Below are 17,694 nucleotides of genomic sequence, written 5' to 3' on the forward strand. Positions count from 1 at the left end.
GTATATATATTGAGAGAGAGAGAGAGAGAGAGAGAGAGAGAAGAAGAAGCAGCCGCAGCAGCAGCAGCACTTGATAGAGATTAAAGTGTAGCCTTTGCCAGCGAGATTAAGAAGAGGAAGCACAGCGGGCTTTAATGGCGTCACATTGAAACTGCACTCGGTGGTGGATTACTTGGACTCCCCCACTAGTTTGAAGGAATAAAAAAAAAAAAAAAAAAAAAAAGAAAGAAAAAGCGGATTTGCATTTGTAATGACTTGACCTTAAACCCCGCAGCAGCGCATTTTTTATTCATGTATGATTTTCAGGTTGAATATCAGAGCACATGATGGAACTTCTTTGAATTACCCGTCAGAAAAGTGTGTGTGTGTGTGGGGGGGGGGCTGTCAAAAATTTCACTTTTCGACACTGTCGCTTTTTTAGAATATATCCACTTTTTGATCATATTACTTGCAATGTATGCGGTTTTAATTTTCTTTTCTAAAATATTTTGTCCTTTTTATTGTTTTGATGCCATTTTAAATGTTTTATCTCTTTGTTTTCAAATCCCTTTAGTCATGGCTGTTATATATTATATATATGATATCATTATATAATATTATATATGATATATCTATTATAATAATATATGTATATATTATTATAATATATATATTATATATAACATTATAGTATTTCACATTGATTTACCTCGTGTATGAAACGCGCTATACAAATAAATCTGCTTTGCTTTTGCTTTGCTTTTATTACAATAACAACATTAAGATCCCAATGGCTTTATCCATGTTTGTGTTTTTTTTTTGTTAAATAATTGATGAAAATACAGCGACAGAGCAAGATCTTTAGATTATTTCCAGCCATTTTGTTCATTTCAATTGTGCATGGAAGCGTTATTATGAATAACTTGGGGGTTTATCGTATTCCATGACATTGTACATTGTGAGCATGAGAAGCCTTGGCTGTATTAAATCTGATCACACGAAAACCCGTTTTGGGATTATTGTGCAACATCGATGTAAATGTTTTAAACTGATATTTAACGGGCGTTGTCTTTCTGTCTTTGCAGGAGCATCAAGGTGGAAGTGTACGACTGGGACAGGGACGGAGGGTGAGGACGTGCATTTTCTAGCCTCGATCGCCGCGGTCTCGTTGCTTCGCCGTCACACCTCGCACGATTGTAAAACACACAAGAAGTATAAAAAAAAATTAAAAAAAACGGCGTTCAACATGAATTCGGTGGGCTTGCGGCGTCATTAGCCCAATTAGCTGCTAACGGCGCGAAAGTTCCGTCGGCTTTCACACAATTTCCCAAAGTCACATTTGCGGATGCGCCAATTAACGTGCGTGTCACTCAATTATGCAAACCGCCGATCGCCTCGTTAGCATATCTGCTGACATGTCGTGGAGCTCGTCACGCTTTTAAAGCCATCACGTTTTGTGTGTTTGTGTTTGTCCTACGCCTCCTCTTACAGACACGACTTTATCGGCGACTTTACCACCAGCTACAGAGAAATGTCCAGAAGCCAGTCGCAGTTTCATATCTATGAGGTGACGCACACACGGAATACCCCACAAAAGTAGAAAGACAACGTTACACACGTATAATATATACATACAATGATAGACGAAAACACACACAAACACGTGACAATAAAATGACATACGCAAACACACGGAGCAACTTTAGGTAAACTGTAAAATCGCACACAAAGACAAGAACATGCCCATACATTGATAGACAGATAAGGACGCACACTTACACGTTTATATATCATACACAGAATTAATTGGACACTTCAAATTGCCCCTAGGTGTGATTATGTAATGCGACTGTTTATGTCAATGTGCCCTGCGATTGGCTGGCAACCAGTTCAGGGCGTACCCCACCTCCTGCCCATTGACAGCTGGGATAGGATCCGGCAATCACCCGTGACCCTCGTGAGGATAAGCGGCAAAGAAAATGAATGGATGGATGGACACAGAAAGTGTATGTAATAATGTATTTATTTATTTGTAATTACACACCAAAACATTTACACACAAAAAAAGACAAGAAAGCAAACAGATCATGTATAAAGATCAGAACCCACATCAAGATATCAAGTCATGCGCACACACAAATACACACGTGCATACATACAGATGGAATGACATGGACACACACACACGCACGCACACACACAATAGAAAGAGAAGAACAAGAAATGATTTTTTGACATTTTGCTATTCTTGATGGTCATTCATCCATCCATTCATTTTCACTTGCCGCTTATCATCACGAGGGTCGAGGGGAGTGCTGGATCGGTCCACCCTGAACCGGTCGCCAGCCAATCGCAGGGCACATAGAGACAAACAGCCGCATTCACAATCACACCTCGGGGCAATTTAGAGCGTCCAATTAATGTTGCATGTTTTTGGGACGTGGGAGGAAACCGGAGTGCCAGGAGGAAACCCACGCAGGCATTGGGGAGAACATGCAAACTCCACACAGGCGGGGCCGGGATCGAACCCGGGACCTCAGAACTGTGAGGCCAAAGCTTTACCAGCTGAGCCAGCGTGCCGCCCTCGATGGTCACACAAGTATAAAACAAAAAGGGCAAATTGTGCGTTGGATGTCATTTGGTTAGTGCAGGTGTACCTAATGAAGTGTCGCGTGCACGTCGCCATTATTGGGAATAATTTAGATATAAGATATAAGCACGTGTATGTACATATATGATACATAGTCTCAAGATAAGCATCAGGCGGCGCTCATCCTTGGAGTTGGTTGACGTCTCCGATCAAACCGCCGGTGAAGGTCGAGAGCAAGACAAAATGCTGACGAGGAGAAGATGAAGGCGCCGTGCCTCTTTTGCATGGCATCGAGCGGGTGGCCTCTCCATTTTGCCGACGCCGGCTTCTTCCAGCGGCTTGTTAGGCCCCGGCGCTGTTTCACGGCCCATGAAGAAGAACGCGGCGAAGGCCCTCTCGTGACGTTCGATGCCCTAGTCGGCTCACGCGCTCTCGACGTTGTGGTGACGCTTGATGGAGTCAAATTAAGAAATGGCGGCCGGTCGGCGTTGATGCGCTTCGCTCATCGGGTGTCGCCGTGGCAACGCAAGGAAATCAATGTAAACTGGTTGCCGTTTTCCTCTACAGGTGCTCAATCCAAAGAAGAAAGGGAAGAAGAAGAAAAAGTACCAAAACTCAGGAACGGTAAGGTCTACTCTGTGTGCATGTGTGTGTGTTTGTGCAAAATGGAGACAAACGACATCTTTGTTGACACCAAGCAACACAAGTTTTCAAGATCTTATTTTGTTTTATTTGATACATTTATTTTATTGTCATCAATTTTATTTTATTTACCTTATTGTACAATATTGTTATTAATTTACCCCGTGACCCTTGTGAGGATAAGCGGCGAAGAAAATGGACAGATCCATGTTATTCATTTAGAATCGTGGATATTAGTTTATCATGTATTCTTTTAGCGTATTTTATTGTAATGATTTTAGGTTTTTTTTTGCTTTAATAGATTTTAGTGTGTCTTGTGATTCATTTACTTTTTTTCTGTCAAATTTTTGTAATTTAATTTGGTTATTGGTAATTATTATTAAGCCCTGTAGCTCAGTGGTTAGAGCACTGGTTTGATAAACCAGGGGTTGTGGGTTCGTATCACACTGGGGCCTCCACTCCCTGAGAAGGGTTGCGTCAGGAAGGGCATCCGGCGTAAAAATTGTGCCAAACATATGTGCGTTCATCTGAGATGACACGCTGTGGCGACCCCGAAAGGGACAAGCCGAAAGAAACTTACTTATTGGTAATTATTATTATAATTGTATTTATTGAAAACATTTTTTTTATTTAAATGAAGTGTATTTTATATGACGTACCTTTACTTTATTTTTACACATTTTAATCTTTTAGCCTACACAAGTGTATCAATGTCAGTCATCCAATCCTGTATAACAAGCAATTTCATAACGGGCCAGATCAGAACCCCCGACGGGCAGGTTCTGGCCCACGGACTGTATGTTTGACACCACTGCTACGGTATCCAGATTTTTGTGCCATTTTCGTTTGGTGGTGTGTCATGAGATTTCCTCCCAATGCAAAATATATATTCCTTATCGAAATGAGGGTCAAATTATTAGAAGTCCACTCTGAATAGCAAATTATATAAATATCATTTCACGGTTTTGTTGCTGCAGGTGACCCTGCTGTCGTGCCTGGTGGACACCGAGCTGTCTTTCCTGGACTACATCCGAGGCGGGTAAGCCAACACGAAGAGAAGACGGGTGAAGCGTCACGGGCCGATCCCAAATTGATTTGCGGGGCTTTAAGATCCAGTCTTTTTGTTGTTGCAGGACGCAGATTAATTTCACAGTGGCGATCGATTTCACGGCGTCAAACGGTGAGTGCGTGTTCTCGTCGACGTGCCGCGCTCCCTCGAGCAATTGCTTTGCGGAGATTGACATCGCCCCTTTTTGGTGTAAAATTAAACAGAGTCGAGCGACATTTTGATTCAATTTTACTCCGGAACCGATTCCAGTACTGCCAAGTAAAGCTGATTTCGGCCCCGCTACATTTTTGTCTGTGACAGACCCCAAAACTTAAAGGGTATACGCCAATTTTGGCAGTGTTGCCGAAGAGAATGTTGAGGTCAGTAAAGTGCCTTCTTTGGTCGAGTATATTCTGTTCCACGTCCCAATGTACGGCGTCATGACTTGGGAGACGTCTTCTTTCCCTACACATGATGATTTTTGTTCATAAATTCACCCATCCAGCCATTAGCCAAACCACTCATCCTCACAAGGGTAACGGGAAAGCTGGAGCCTATCCCAGCTAGCTTCGGGCGAAAGCCGGACCACACCCTGAAGTGGTCGCCAGTCAGTCGCAGGGCAGATATCGACACCCTAACTGAGCGGGAATCTATCCCAAGCTGCCCGCGGCAAAGTCAGGCGTGTGTACCATTACACCATCATTGTTCATAAATTCAACGTATAATAATTAAGTTTGTCGGCCCCCGAGCAGTTTCGACCCCGTCATCGGGACAAATTCAGTCCTAACCCACCTCGGACCTAGGGAGAATTTTACAAGGCATAAAAACACTGGTGACCAGTTCAGGGTGTAGTCCGCCTTGTGCCTGAATTTGGCCGGGAGAGGCTCGCGCGCTCCCGCGACCCTTGTGAGGATGAGGGGCTTGGAAAATTGATGGATGGATGTAAAATGTTCACAAACCAATGTCGGGGGTCTTCCTGAGTCTGAGTCCAGTCAGGCGTGGCTTCGTTGACTTTTTTCTGTGGGTCTTCTTATGACAGATATGCCGACTGAATTGTGAAATAAAAAAGAAACGTCAATAAAAAAGAAACATGATTAGATTAGTATTAGTTGTGCGGGCAGCGTGGGATCGATTCCCACTCAGTTGATGGTGTTGATATCTGCCCTGTGACTGACTAGCGACCAGTTCAGGGTGCAGTCCGCCTTTCGCCCGAAGCTAGCTGGGATAGGCTCAAGTTCTAAAAAAGATGCTTATCCTCATAAGGGTCACATTTGTGCCGGAGCCTATCCCAGCTACCAGAGTAAACCCTGAACTGGTCGCCGGTCAATCACGGGGCACATATCGACACCATGCCTGAGCGGGAATCGATCCCGCCTTGCTCGCACCTAAGTAAAAAAAAAAAAATAATAAATTAAATATATTATAAAAAACAATTTCAGTAACAAATGATTTATCTTGCTTAAAATAATATACAAATATTTTCAATGAAAACATATATAAAATTATGTAAAATATAAATCAATCACTGGTACCACATTCTGAAGAACGATGACAAAAACACACAAAAAAAGCCAAAGAAAAAGTAAAAGGCATTAGTTTGCTCAAACTTTCTAGCATGAATCACTGCTAATGTTTGGTGTGGCTATATGAGGCACCTCGGGGCAAACAAGCGTAACAGCGGCAGAGTTATTAAACATAATTAACTTTTGGGGCCGCCGGATGGTGTGATTGCTTGTACAAATGCTGATATTAGCAGCATAATTGTTTTATTCTTGGCAGTTTGGCTGGAGGCTACCGCGAGTCTTTATTACAAAACTACTCAAGAGGCGCTCGAGTGTGACGATTACCACATATTAAAGGGACACTGATTTTTTTTTTTTTTTATGACATTTTTTTTTAATAAAAAAAAAGTAATGCATTTGCCTTTAATATCAGTGTATGGACTGGAGTTTTAAAATTTAACCACAATGCATTATTTTCAAAACAGTTTTTTCCCAAAGGAATTAAACCAAAAAAAATAATAATAAACGGTGGCATTTTCCTACAGTAATTTGTGATTTGCTTGAAACATGAAGTCCGAGACTTGAGAGTATGTGGCTTGGTCAGACCTTCAGTTAGCGGCACGCAATCCCAGAACCTCTCTGATGACTGACAAGTGTCCGGTTCTGTGTCGACCCAGGGAACCCGTCGCAGCCCACCTCGCTGCACTACATGAGCCCGTACCAGCTGAACGACTACGCCATGGCGCTGCGGGCGGTGGGCGAGATCATCCAAGACTACGACAGTGACAAGATGTTCCCGGCGCTGGGCTTCGGAGCCAAGCTGCCCCCCGACGGACGCGTCTCGCACGAGTTTGCCCTGGTGAGGACCGCGGGGCATTCGTCTAATCGTAACACTTGGGCAATTTCAAACGGTGATTATACAGTGAAGAAAATAAGTATTTGAACACCCTGCTATATTGCAAGTTCTCCCACTTAGAAATCATTGGAGGGGTCTGAAATTTTCATTGTTGGTGCATGTCCACTGTGAGAGAGATAATCTAAAAAGAACAATCCAAAAATCACAATGTCTGACTTTTTTTAACGATTTATTTGTGTCATACAGCTGCAAATAAGTATTTGAACACCTGTCTATCAGCTAGAATTCTGACCATCAAAGACCTGTTAGTCCGCCTTTAAAAGTCCACCTCCACTCCATGTATTATCCTGAATCAGATGCACCTGAAGACACCTGTCCACCCCATACAATCAGTAAGACTCAAACTTGTAACGTGGCCAGGACCAAAGAGCTGTCCAAAAACACCAGAGACAAAATTGTACAACTCCGCACGGCTGGAAAGGGCTACGGAGAAATTGCCATGCAGCTTGGTGAACAAAATGTCCACTGTTGGAGCAATCATCAGAAAATGTAAGAAGCTAAACATGACGGTCAATCTCAATCGGAGTGGAGCCCCATGCAAGATATCACCTCGTGGGGTCTCACTGATCCTTAGAAAGGTGAGGAATCAGCCCAGGACTACACGGCAGGACTTGGTCAATGACCTGAAAAGAGCTGGGACCACCGTTTCCAAGATGACTGTTGGTGATACATTAAGACGTCATAGTTTGAAATCATGCATGGCACGGAAGGTTCCCCTGCCGAAACCAGCAAATGTCAAGGCCCGTCTTAAGTTTCCCAATGACCATTTGGATGATACAGAGGAGTCATGGGAGAAAGTTTTGTGGTCAGATGAGACCAAAATGGAACTTTTTGGTCATAAGTCCGTTTGGAGGAAGACAAATGATGAGTTCCATCCCAAGAACACCATCCCTACTGTGAAGCATGGGGGTGGTAGCATCATACTTTGGGGGTGTTTTTCTGCACATAGGACAGAACGACTGCAATGTATTAAGGAGAGGATGACCGCGGCCATGTATTGTGAGATTTTGGGGAACAATCTCTTTTCCTCAGTCAGAGCATTGAAGATGGATGAAAATTTCAGACCCCTCCACGATTTCCAATTGACAGAACTTGCAATATAGCAGGGTGTTCAAATACTTATTTTCTTCACTGCAGCTACAGTATGCTTACAAAATCCTCTGGTGCTGTGTGAATGTGACTTCATGAGCTGAAATTTCACCCAAATTCTCAAATATGCCCAAAGTGACCCAAAAATGGATGCTTCAGGAAAAACTGGTGAAATTCCTGAGTCTTTTCAGCCATGACTTCTTGACTTTTTTTTTTGTCTGTCCTCATATTTGTCATATTTTTTTTTTAGAATTCTTTACTGCCATAGAGGCCTAAAAAGTAACTAACCAAACAATAATAAAGCTAAAAAAAATAAAAAATAAAACTACTTTTTAATGATGTTCCTGAGGTGTGGGATCCAGAAAAGCAGTGAGGGTAATAATAATAGTGCAAATTATAAATATAAAAGCAGAAAATAAGCAGTTTAAGGAGGATGTCATTTGTTGATGTCATTATGAGCGTGGATCTCCATCCATCAGTCAGCGCCAGACGTCAAGACTGCATCGACTCATTTGCTCTTCCTTGCCGATGTTTCTCCCGAGGCCCTCGCGCTGACAGGCGGACATCCCGTACATCCATCTCCGCACTAAGTACGAGAATGCGGTCGTCTTGCTGTAGCGGCCGCTGCGTACGTGGCATCGTTACGCCAGAGTTTAGACGGCTCCCGTATACGGGCTGCATAAATAATGCACCATGGCTCCTTTAAGAGGTTGGGTTTTTTTTGTGTGTGTGTGTGTGTATGTGTGCGTTTGTTTTGTGTGCAGAACGGCAACCCGCAGAATCCGTATTGTAGCGGAATCGAGGGCGTGATGGAGGCTTATTACCAGAGTCTCAAGTCGGTGCGGCTCTACGGGCCCACCCACTTCTCGCCGGTCATCAACCACGTGGCCAGGTACTAATTACAGTTTAATTTTTTTTTTTTGGCCAATCATCAAACTTCATTCACTGTCATGTTCGACCCACAGGCAATGATGAAAGGTCAAATATTTGCATCTGACTAGTTTGTGTACGTACTTCAAATTTGGTAGCAATTTGCCAAAATGACTTGGACAAGCGATTTTTAAAATGGTCGTAGTCAACCTAAAATGGCTGCTTTAATGGAAAATGCCACGTTTCTGACACAGAGCGATTGTAATTTAGGACCCAAATGCAGCCTACCGGGAAAGAAAGAAAAAAATTCAATAATCAATCTGAGATCTACTGCGATAGGTCAAATCAAAGCCAGCATTGTGGGCAGTCGTTTCACACTGCGCAGACAAGCGGGTCAGGCTTTGAAGATAACTTGGTTTGGGCCCAGAGGTTGCAATGGTGAGCAATCCACAGATAGCAGGCCAAGAAATGCTCAGCTTTCACTCTCTTAAACCCCGATTTGCAGAGAGCAGAAGAGAGAAAATGGGGAAACTCACTCTGGGTCGATTGAACTTCTTCCACAATCCCAGAGATATGGCTGCCAAATATGATTTTGCAAAGTGAAACTTGTCTTCGTGGCTGAATTTTCCAAAATGTCAGGCGTCCACTACTGCACTAAATGCCCATTTGAAACCAAAATGGCAGACTTCCTGTGTCTTTTCTGACATGGCTTCCCGATACTCTACACGCTTCCCAGTTTTCAAGATGTAAACAGAAAATGGTTTTCGGGGCTACTTTTCCCTTTTTCATTTGTCCCGTCTTCCATTACAGGTACGCGTCGGCGGTGACGGACGGCTCTCAGTACTTCATCTTGCTCATCATCTCGGACGGCGTCATCACGGACATGGCTCAGACCAAGGAGTCCATCGTCAATGTAAGCGCTTTTTGGTTTGGTACTGGCAGCTCTTGTACTCTTCCGCAAAGATGCAATAAGACTTGTTACAGTGCACGTGTGTGTGCGCATGATTGCGTTTGTGTGCATTTGTGTGTACGTGCATCATTTTGTGTATCTGTGTGTTTTTGTTAGTGTGTGGGCACAAGTGTGGAATTTGGTGTACGTGTATGGAGGTGTGTGCTTGTACATGCTTTATATTGTGTGTGTGTGTATGTGTGTGTATGCATCAATGTGGAATTGTGTGTTTGCGTGTACATGAGTGGGTGTGTGTGTCCACGATTGTGTGTCCATGTGTATAATTTTCTATGTGTGTGTTTGTATATATGTCTTCGCGGTTGTTTGTGTGTTTTTGACTGCGTGCGTGTACATGTTCGTGTACATAAAAGTGTGTATGTGTTTGAGTGTGGGTGATTGTGACAGCTGATGGTGTGTGTTTGTGTGCGTGCGTGCGTGTGTGCTTGAATCCATTTGTGTGCATTTGTTTGTGTGTATGTGTGCACACACTGATATGATTGTGGGTATATTTGTGTGTGCGTGTAATTGTGTATGCACACGTATGTGCATAATTTTGTGTAAGTGTGCATTTATGTTTGTGTGTTGTCACATGTGTGGAATTCTGTGTATGAGTATAGAGGTGTGTGTTTGTACATGTTTTATATTCTGTGTGTGTGTACGTCAATGTGGAATTGTGTGTCTGCGTGTACATGAGTGCGCGCGTCCACGATTGCGTGTATATGTGTGTATGCGTGCATTTATGTTTGTGTGTTGTCACAAGTGTGGAATTGTGTGTATGTGTGTGAAGGTGTGTGTTTGTATATGTTTTATATCGTGAATGTGTACGTCAATGTGGAATTGTGTGTTTGCGTGTACACAAGTGCGTGTGCGTGTCCACGATTGTGTGTATGTGTGTGTTTGTATACATGTTTTCGCAGTTGTGTTTGTGTTTTTGACTGACTGTATGTACAAATTTGTGTGCATAAAAGTGTGTACGTGTTTGAGTGGGTTTAGGTTGCTGATTGTGTGCGCGTGTGCATGATTGCATTTGTGTGTATGTGCGCACACACTGATATGCATGTGGGTGTATTTGTGTGTGTGTGTAATTGTGTAAGCACATGTGCATAATTTTTTGTGTATCTATGAGTGTATGTGTGCATTAATGTTGGTGTGTGGGCACAAGTGTGGAATTGTGTGAATGTGTATAGAGGTGTGTGCTTGTATATGTTTTATATTGTGCATGGGTATGTCAATGTGGAATTGTGTATTCGCGTGTACACGAGTGCGTATGTGTCCACGATTGTGTGTCGATGTGTGTATTTGTGTGTTTGTATACATGTTTTCGCAGTAGTGTTTGTGTGTTTTTGACTGCGTGTACATATTTGTGTGCATAAAAGTGTGTATATGTGTTTGAGTGTGGGTTTAGGCAGCTGATTGTGTGCGCGTGTGTGTGCATGGCTGCATTTGTGTGTATGTGCACATGCACTTATGTGTATGTGAGTGTAGTTGTGTGTGTGTGTAATTGTGTATTAATACGTATGTGCATAATTCTCTGTATGTGTATGCGTGCATGTGTGCGTTTATGTTGGTGTGTGTCCACAAGTGTGGAATTGTGTGTATTTGTATGGAGGTGTGTGCTTGTATATGCTTTATATTATGTGTAATTGTGCTTCAATGTGGAATTGTGTTTGTGTTTACATGAGTGGGTGTGTCCACGATTGCGTCTCCACGTGTGTGTGGGTGTGTTTGTGTGTTTTGGATCGTGTGCACATGCTTGTGTGCATAAGACTGTGTGTGTTTGAGTGTATCTTTAGGGAACTGATTGTGTGCGTGCATTATTGGGTTTTTACATGATTGTGTGCATGTGCATGTACAGTAGTTGTATCTCTGTCTGCGTGTGATTGTGTGTGTTGTGTGGATGTGTGCAATATTGTGTGATTTATGTGTACTTACGTGAGTCTGTACACGTTGTGTATTTGTGGGTGTGCTTGTGTGTTTGCATATGAGCCAAACTTGTTTCGATTAGCGTCATTGCTCTTGTGTAAAAGCAAACAAATAAAATTTCAGGCCATATCGCCCAAGCTTACTGGTACCTCGTCGCGGGTTTCCCGTCTCCGCTTTTGGGCTCACTAACTACCTACCAACATTGAAATGAGGAAAAAGTGAGCAGACAAGCAAAAGACAGATTGATTCTGGACTTTTTTTTTCCACAATGGGGCTTCCTTTTTCTCAGGGGCTCAGCCAGTAATTAGCGGCACTATTTCCCGAACAGCCTGCAGCCCCAAAGATAGCAAAGAGTGTCAAATCCCCCCCCCCTTGTCTCTGATGCCTTCTTTCTCCTCTCACCCGCACAGGCTGCCTCTCTGCCCATGTCAATTATAATCGTCGGGGTCGGACCGGCGGAATTTGACGGTAAGCGGTCTGCAGATTGCGAACGTGTGTGTTAGGCGTTAATCTTCCATTCCGCGCTCGCTATCTCTACTCCCACATGGCATAAGACTTGTCTCCATCCCCTCTTGCCGATAATTGTTGCTCTTCCTTGGCACGCCGCCGCTGAGGGGAAAATTCCCCCTTGTCACCCTGGAGGACGAGCGCTTATTTCCCACGGAACGTCGCAGCTAAACATTCGCCCAAAGTTTTTATTTATAGAAATCAACAGGGGTAAGGAATGCTAACATGCTAACAGTTGCTATGTTAAAATAAAGCATGATAGCAATCTAAACACATAAATTGCTAAGGCAGATTGATGTTTTACACCACACCCTTTATCAGGTAATATTTCGAATGAGAATTGATCAAATGCTAACATGCTAACAGTTGCTGTATCAACATCAATTTTAGACGAACTTTTCAAAGAGGTTGACTCACAAGGTTGAGTATATTAATAAAGATTTGACATCATGCCCTTTAATCATGTCCTGTTTTCTAATGAGATTAGATAAAATGCTAACATGCTAACTTTTGGTGTGCCAAAGTACACCAACATAACAACCTGCAAACTTTTTAAAGATTGCGCTAAGATAAGGATTTTCTCACTCTTTAACAAGGTACTATTTTATAATGAGTTTGAATACAGTGCTATTAGTAGATATCGGAAGATACGAAAGTAGTATCCAGACAGAAATGTTTTCAGAGAGAGGCTGATTGATAAAATTATATCATAACAAGTAGTAGGGCATTTTTTCTCATTATAATTGATCAACTGTTAGCAGATGGTATGATAAAATGCACTAGACTAGAAACCCGAGTGTTGAGTGGGAGTGATAAACAATTTAGAACTTCCACGTTATTCGTGTAGTCTTTCTAATTATAACTGATAGAAGATAGATCGATAACCGTTGATAACATGTTATTTGTTTGACAGTTTATACCTGGACTGAGGATGTACGGCAGCAGAGTATTAAAGATATTACGTCTTACTTTGTAGTCTGTCACCATTTTATCACAAGAATGGATCAAATATTAACACTTGTTATGCTAAAATATGGCGTGATAACAATCTGGGTATAGAAAATGCTGAGGCAGATTGAGACGAATTTCTTTGTCTTGCCCTAACATTTGTGTGCCGTGCTGTGTCTTCTGATGTGATTCCCCCGACCCACCTCCAGAAATGATCGAACTAGATGGAGACGAGGAGAGAATCTCATCCCAAGGACGCTTCGCTGAACGGGACATCGTTCAGGTGCGAAACATTCCCAAGCTCCCGGTTATGACTCAGCAGAAAAACTGAAGAAAGGATCATTAGCGTGATCAATAAATTCTGATCCACCTTTTCGATTGTGTACACACTCGTCTTCTATCTACATCATGTGGAAGCAGTTGGTATGCTAGCATCTGGCAAGCTCCAAAGAATGGCAGGTTCACAGAGTTAATGCTAACGTGCTAATGTATTGCAACATTTAGCAAAATAAATCGTGTAAAGGGAGTCACCGTGGGCTCAATTCTCGCTCAGTGAGTGTTTCGATACGCGCTCTGCAACTGACTGGTGACCAGTTCAGCGTGTAGTCCGCCTTTCCCCCTAGGTTAGCTGGGATCAGCTCCAGCACTCCCGCGACGCTTGTGAGGGTAAGCGGCTTGGAAACCGCATGGATGGAAATCCTGTAAAGAAAGGGAAACGTTTTAGGTGTCTACATCATGCCTCGTGATCTTGTGCTACTTCAAATGAGAATTGATCAAACGCGACATGCTATCAGTTGGTATGCTAACATATGGTAAGATAACAACCTGAGGACAAAAGACCTCTAGCCAGACAGATATAGATTTGACATTTTATAGTCTGGTTGTACTTCAAATAAGAATTGATCAAATGCTGACAGGCTAGTAGTTAGTATGGTAAGATATTGCAAAATGTCAACCTGGGGGGAAAACAGATATAAACAAAGCACTACAGAATATATAGAACTATTTTACATCATGCCTAGTAGTCTGGACTACTGTATTTTAAAATGAGGATTGATCATCTTCTAACGTGCTAATAGTTCATTTGCTAACATAGCGCAAAATAGCAACCTGAGGACAAAAGGGAAAAGACATAGCTGTAAGGAACTTACGTCATGGCTCGTCGTCTGGTACTATTTCCAGTCAGAACTGATCAAATGCTAACAATCTTACAGTTGTTTTGCTAACATGACTCTTACCTGAGGACAAGAGTAAAAGACAGACCTATAACAATTATGCAGTGTATCGTGCCTAGTAGTCTTATGCTATTTCAATCACCAACTGATCAAATGTGAACATAAAGCGCTATCATTTTGTTTATGTATTTCTTCTGCGTATCTTCCAGTTTGTTCCGTTCCGTGACTATATTGACCGCAGGGGCAATCACATCCTCAGCATGGCCCGGCTGGCTAAGGAGGTGCTAGCGGAAATTCCCGACCAGTTCCTGTCTTACATGAGGACGCGGGGGATCAAACCTGGTCCGCTCCCGCCCCCTTACACGCCATGCCCCCCGCCGGCTCTGCACCCTCTCCTCACCAGAAGGGTAAGCCGGATCTAAGCTTCCGAGGCGTCGTCTTCTTCTTCTACTTCCAAATCTCCACTGGAAGCTTTTGAGCTGGCGACCGATCGCCGTTTTCAAAGCGGCGTGCAGGTGGAGGCTTCGGGAACTGACGGTGGGAACGGTCTCTGGTCTAGGGGCATGAACTCAGACACACGAAAGGAACGGACTGTATTTGGAATCCCGCTTTTGTCACCAAATTGTCTCTCCATATATAAATGTTTACAAGTTGAGGCCTGAAAAAGGAGGAAACTACCAATCAATGTGAGGATGCAGTATCGGAGTCTGTGACTTTTTCATATTTACTATGTTATTAAATGGAGCATGTGCTAGTTAAAGAGAAGCATGCACTGTCGTCCTGCACTCAGGGCTTTGTCCTGCCCCCACTGACTTGAAACCAGCCTTACATTTTGGCAGCGTTTTCCAACCGGCTTTTTTGGAACTGTAGCTACAAAATAATCCACACCCTGCATTTCAAAAACCGGACTGAAGCGTGTCATGTAGATTTTTTTTTTTTCCATATCTTTTGTCTTCCTACCTCCCAGTGTGTTGCCAAAGCATGTTAATCTGTCTGTTTTCTCACGCTCTGAAGTCTAACAATTTTTTGGGGGGTCTGATCCCGAGCATACATGTTCTTAAAAAAAAAAAAAAAAAAATGGGTGAATGCCTGCTAAAGTTCTCATCCTCCTTTCTTGAGGGAAGACAAAAAAAAACCAGGACTTAAGTATCAGGTGGTGGTGAAAAGTTTGCAACTGTCGTACTAGCCTGTCGTAAAAGACGATATCCATCATAAATAATAACTACAACCCCAATTGGGTTGAAGTTGGAACCTTGTGTTGAACATAAATGAAAAAACATAATAATGTTAAACCTATATTTAATCAAACACACTACAAAGACAAGGTATTTGATACTCAAACTTATCAACTTAATTGTTTTTTTTTTAGCACGTAATAATCCTTAATTTAGAAGTTCATATCTGCAACACAATCCAAAAAAGCTGGGACAGGGTCATGTTTACATCACCTTTTTCTTTTATCAACATCCAATAAATGTTTGGGAACTTGGGACACCAATTCTCGAAACTTCGTAGGTGGAATTCTTTCCCATTATGACTTGATGTACAGCTTCAGCTGTTCAACAGTCCGGGGTCTCTGTTGTCGTGTTTTACGCTTCATAATGTGCCACACATTTTCAATAGGTGTTGGGTCTGGACTGCGGGCAGGCCAGTCTAGTACCTGCACTCTTTTATTATGAAAGCACGCTGTTGTAACAGGTCCAGAATGGGGTTTGGGATTGTCTTGCTGAAATAAACAAGGGCGATCATGAAAAAGACGTCGCTTGGGTGGCAGGATGTGTTTCTCCAAAACCTGTTCATCTTTATTGGTGCCTTCACAGATGTGTAAGTTACCCGTGCCATTGCCCGTAACACTGCCCCAAACAGGCACAGATGCTAGCTTTTGAACTTAGCGTCCATAACCCTCCGGATGGTTGTTTTCCTCATTGGCACGGAGGACACAACATCCAAAAGTTCCCAAAACCATCTCTAAAGTGAACTCGTTAGACCAGAGAATACTTTTCCATTTTTCATCAGTCCATCTTTGATGAGCTCGGGCCCAGAGAAGCCAGAGGAGGTTCTGGGTGTTGTTGATAAATGGCTTTTGCCTTGCGTAATCGACTTTTAAATTGCACTCACAAATGTAGCGCCGAACTGTATTTACTGACATTGGGTTTTTTTGACGTGCTCCAGAGCCCATGTGGTGATATCCTTTACACATTGATGTCTGTTTTTGATGCAGTGCCACCTGAGGGGTCGAAGGTCACGGGCATTTACTGTTGGTTTTCCGCCTTGCCGCTTACATGCAGTGATTTCCCCAGATTCTCTGGAACTTTTGATGATATCATAGACCGGGGATGATGAAATCCCTAAATTCCTCGCAATTGTACATTGAGGAAGAGTGTCCTTAAACTGTTTGACTATTTTCTAACGCACTTGTTTACAAAGAGGTGAACCTGGCCCCATCTTTGCTTGTGAGCAATTCAGAGACTTGTGGATACCCAATCATGCCATCCACCTGTTCCCAATTAGCCCGTCCACTCGTGGGATGCTGCAAACAGATGTTTGATGAGCGTTGCTCAACTTTCTCCTTCTTTTTTGCCACCTGTCCCGGCTTTTTTTGGAATGTGTTGCAAAATTTGAAGTTAATGATAATTTGCTAGAAACCCTAATGTTTATAAGTTAGAACGTTAATATAGGTTAATTAAATATAGGTTGAACATTACTGTAATACCCAGCCTATACTTGCGGTTATGCGGCTAATTTGTGCAATTTTTTTCTAACGGCCGCAAGGGGGCACTCGAGCGGAAAAGGTAAGCGTGAGACCGAATATAGGTGCCGAGGGAGTGACTTTTACCGGTCCGGTGTGACGGTCCGAGCGCTCCCGGTGCTGAAAAGTCTCCTCGTGATTAACGCGCGTGCGCGTACATTTTGTAAACTTGCGGCTAGCCTGAAACATCCCCATCCATGCTTCAACGTGTGCCATTCGACAACTTGTCGCCGAGTGTCCACGTTCACTATAGACGTCTCAGAAAGATGAACACGGCGAACGTAAATATATCTGTATATCTTTTTAATCAACTTTTGTTTTAAGGTTAGGATAAGGTTAGAATATAACATATGTTAGGTACCTCCATGTAGAAGAAGGGAAACTATGAGACCGGGAGATTTCCCAGTACGTGTCTGCTACGTACCCAGAGTTCCCCTGTGAGTAACGCATGCGCATTCATCACAAGGAGACTTTTCAGCACGGGGGAGCGCTCAGACCGTCACACCGGCCCTGTTTGCGCTGCGCTAGCATGTTACTGCTGTGCCTCAGTGATTTTTTTTTTTTTTTTTTTTTTTTTAGCTGTTAGCGTGGCAGCGCTAGCATTAAATTCTCTGTGTACCATGTTTCTTTGTAAATATCTCGTGTTTCAATCTCGGTTTCAATGTAGGCACTTGCGGCTTTTACACGGGTGCGGTATTTCCTTTACAAATGTACTGGGTGAGGCTTATAACCAGGTGCGCTCTGTAGGCCGGGAATTACTGTATTTGCAAATCATTTTATTAACACAGCGTCCTAACCTCATTGGAA

The 17,694-nt window shown here is 42.9% G+C and overlaps 1 protein-coding gene across 1 annotated transcript in view; it reads left to right on the plus strand.

Annotated features, from left to right (window-relative positions):
- The window catches only part of LOC133502362 (copine-8-like), a 60,459-nt gene that overhangs the window by 35,386 nt on the left and 7,379 nt on the right, over window positions 1-17,694 (plus strand). Inside the window, exons 11-21 of the mRNA XM_061823075.1 lie at window positions 1,065-1,106; window positions 1,471-1,546; window positions 3,137-3,193; window positions 4,189-4,250; window positions 4,345-4,391; window positions 6,439-6,620; window positions 8,531-8,658; window positions 9,447-9,549; window positions 11,919-11,976; window positions 13,173-13,246; window positions 14,348-14,545. Of these exons, the coding sequence (XP_061679059.1) occupies window positions 1,065-1,106; window positions 1,471-1,546; window positions 3,137-3,193; window positions 4,189-4,250; window positions 4,345-4,391; window positions 6,439-6,620; window positions 8,531-8,658; window positions 9,447-9,549; window positions 11,919-11,976; window positions 13,173-13,246; window positions 14,348-14,545 (1,027 nt within the window). The remainder of the gene's footprint in view (window positions 1-1,064; window positions 1,107-1,470; window positions 1,547-3,136; window positions 3,194-4,188; window positions 4,251-4,344; window positions 4,392-6,438; window positions 6,621-8,530; window positions 8,659-9,446; window positions 9,550-11,918; window positions 11,977-13,172; window positions 13,247-14,347; window positions 14,546-17,694) is intronic.

This window comes from Syngnathoides biaculeatus, chromosome 6 (assembly GCF_019802595.1).
Source record: "Syngnathoides biaculeatus isolate LvHL_M chromosome 6, ASM1980259v1, whole genome shotgun sequence".
Lineage (NCBI taxonomy): Eukaryota > Metazoa > Chordata > Actinopteri > Syngnathiformes > Syngnathidae > Syngnathoides > Syngnathoides biaculeatus.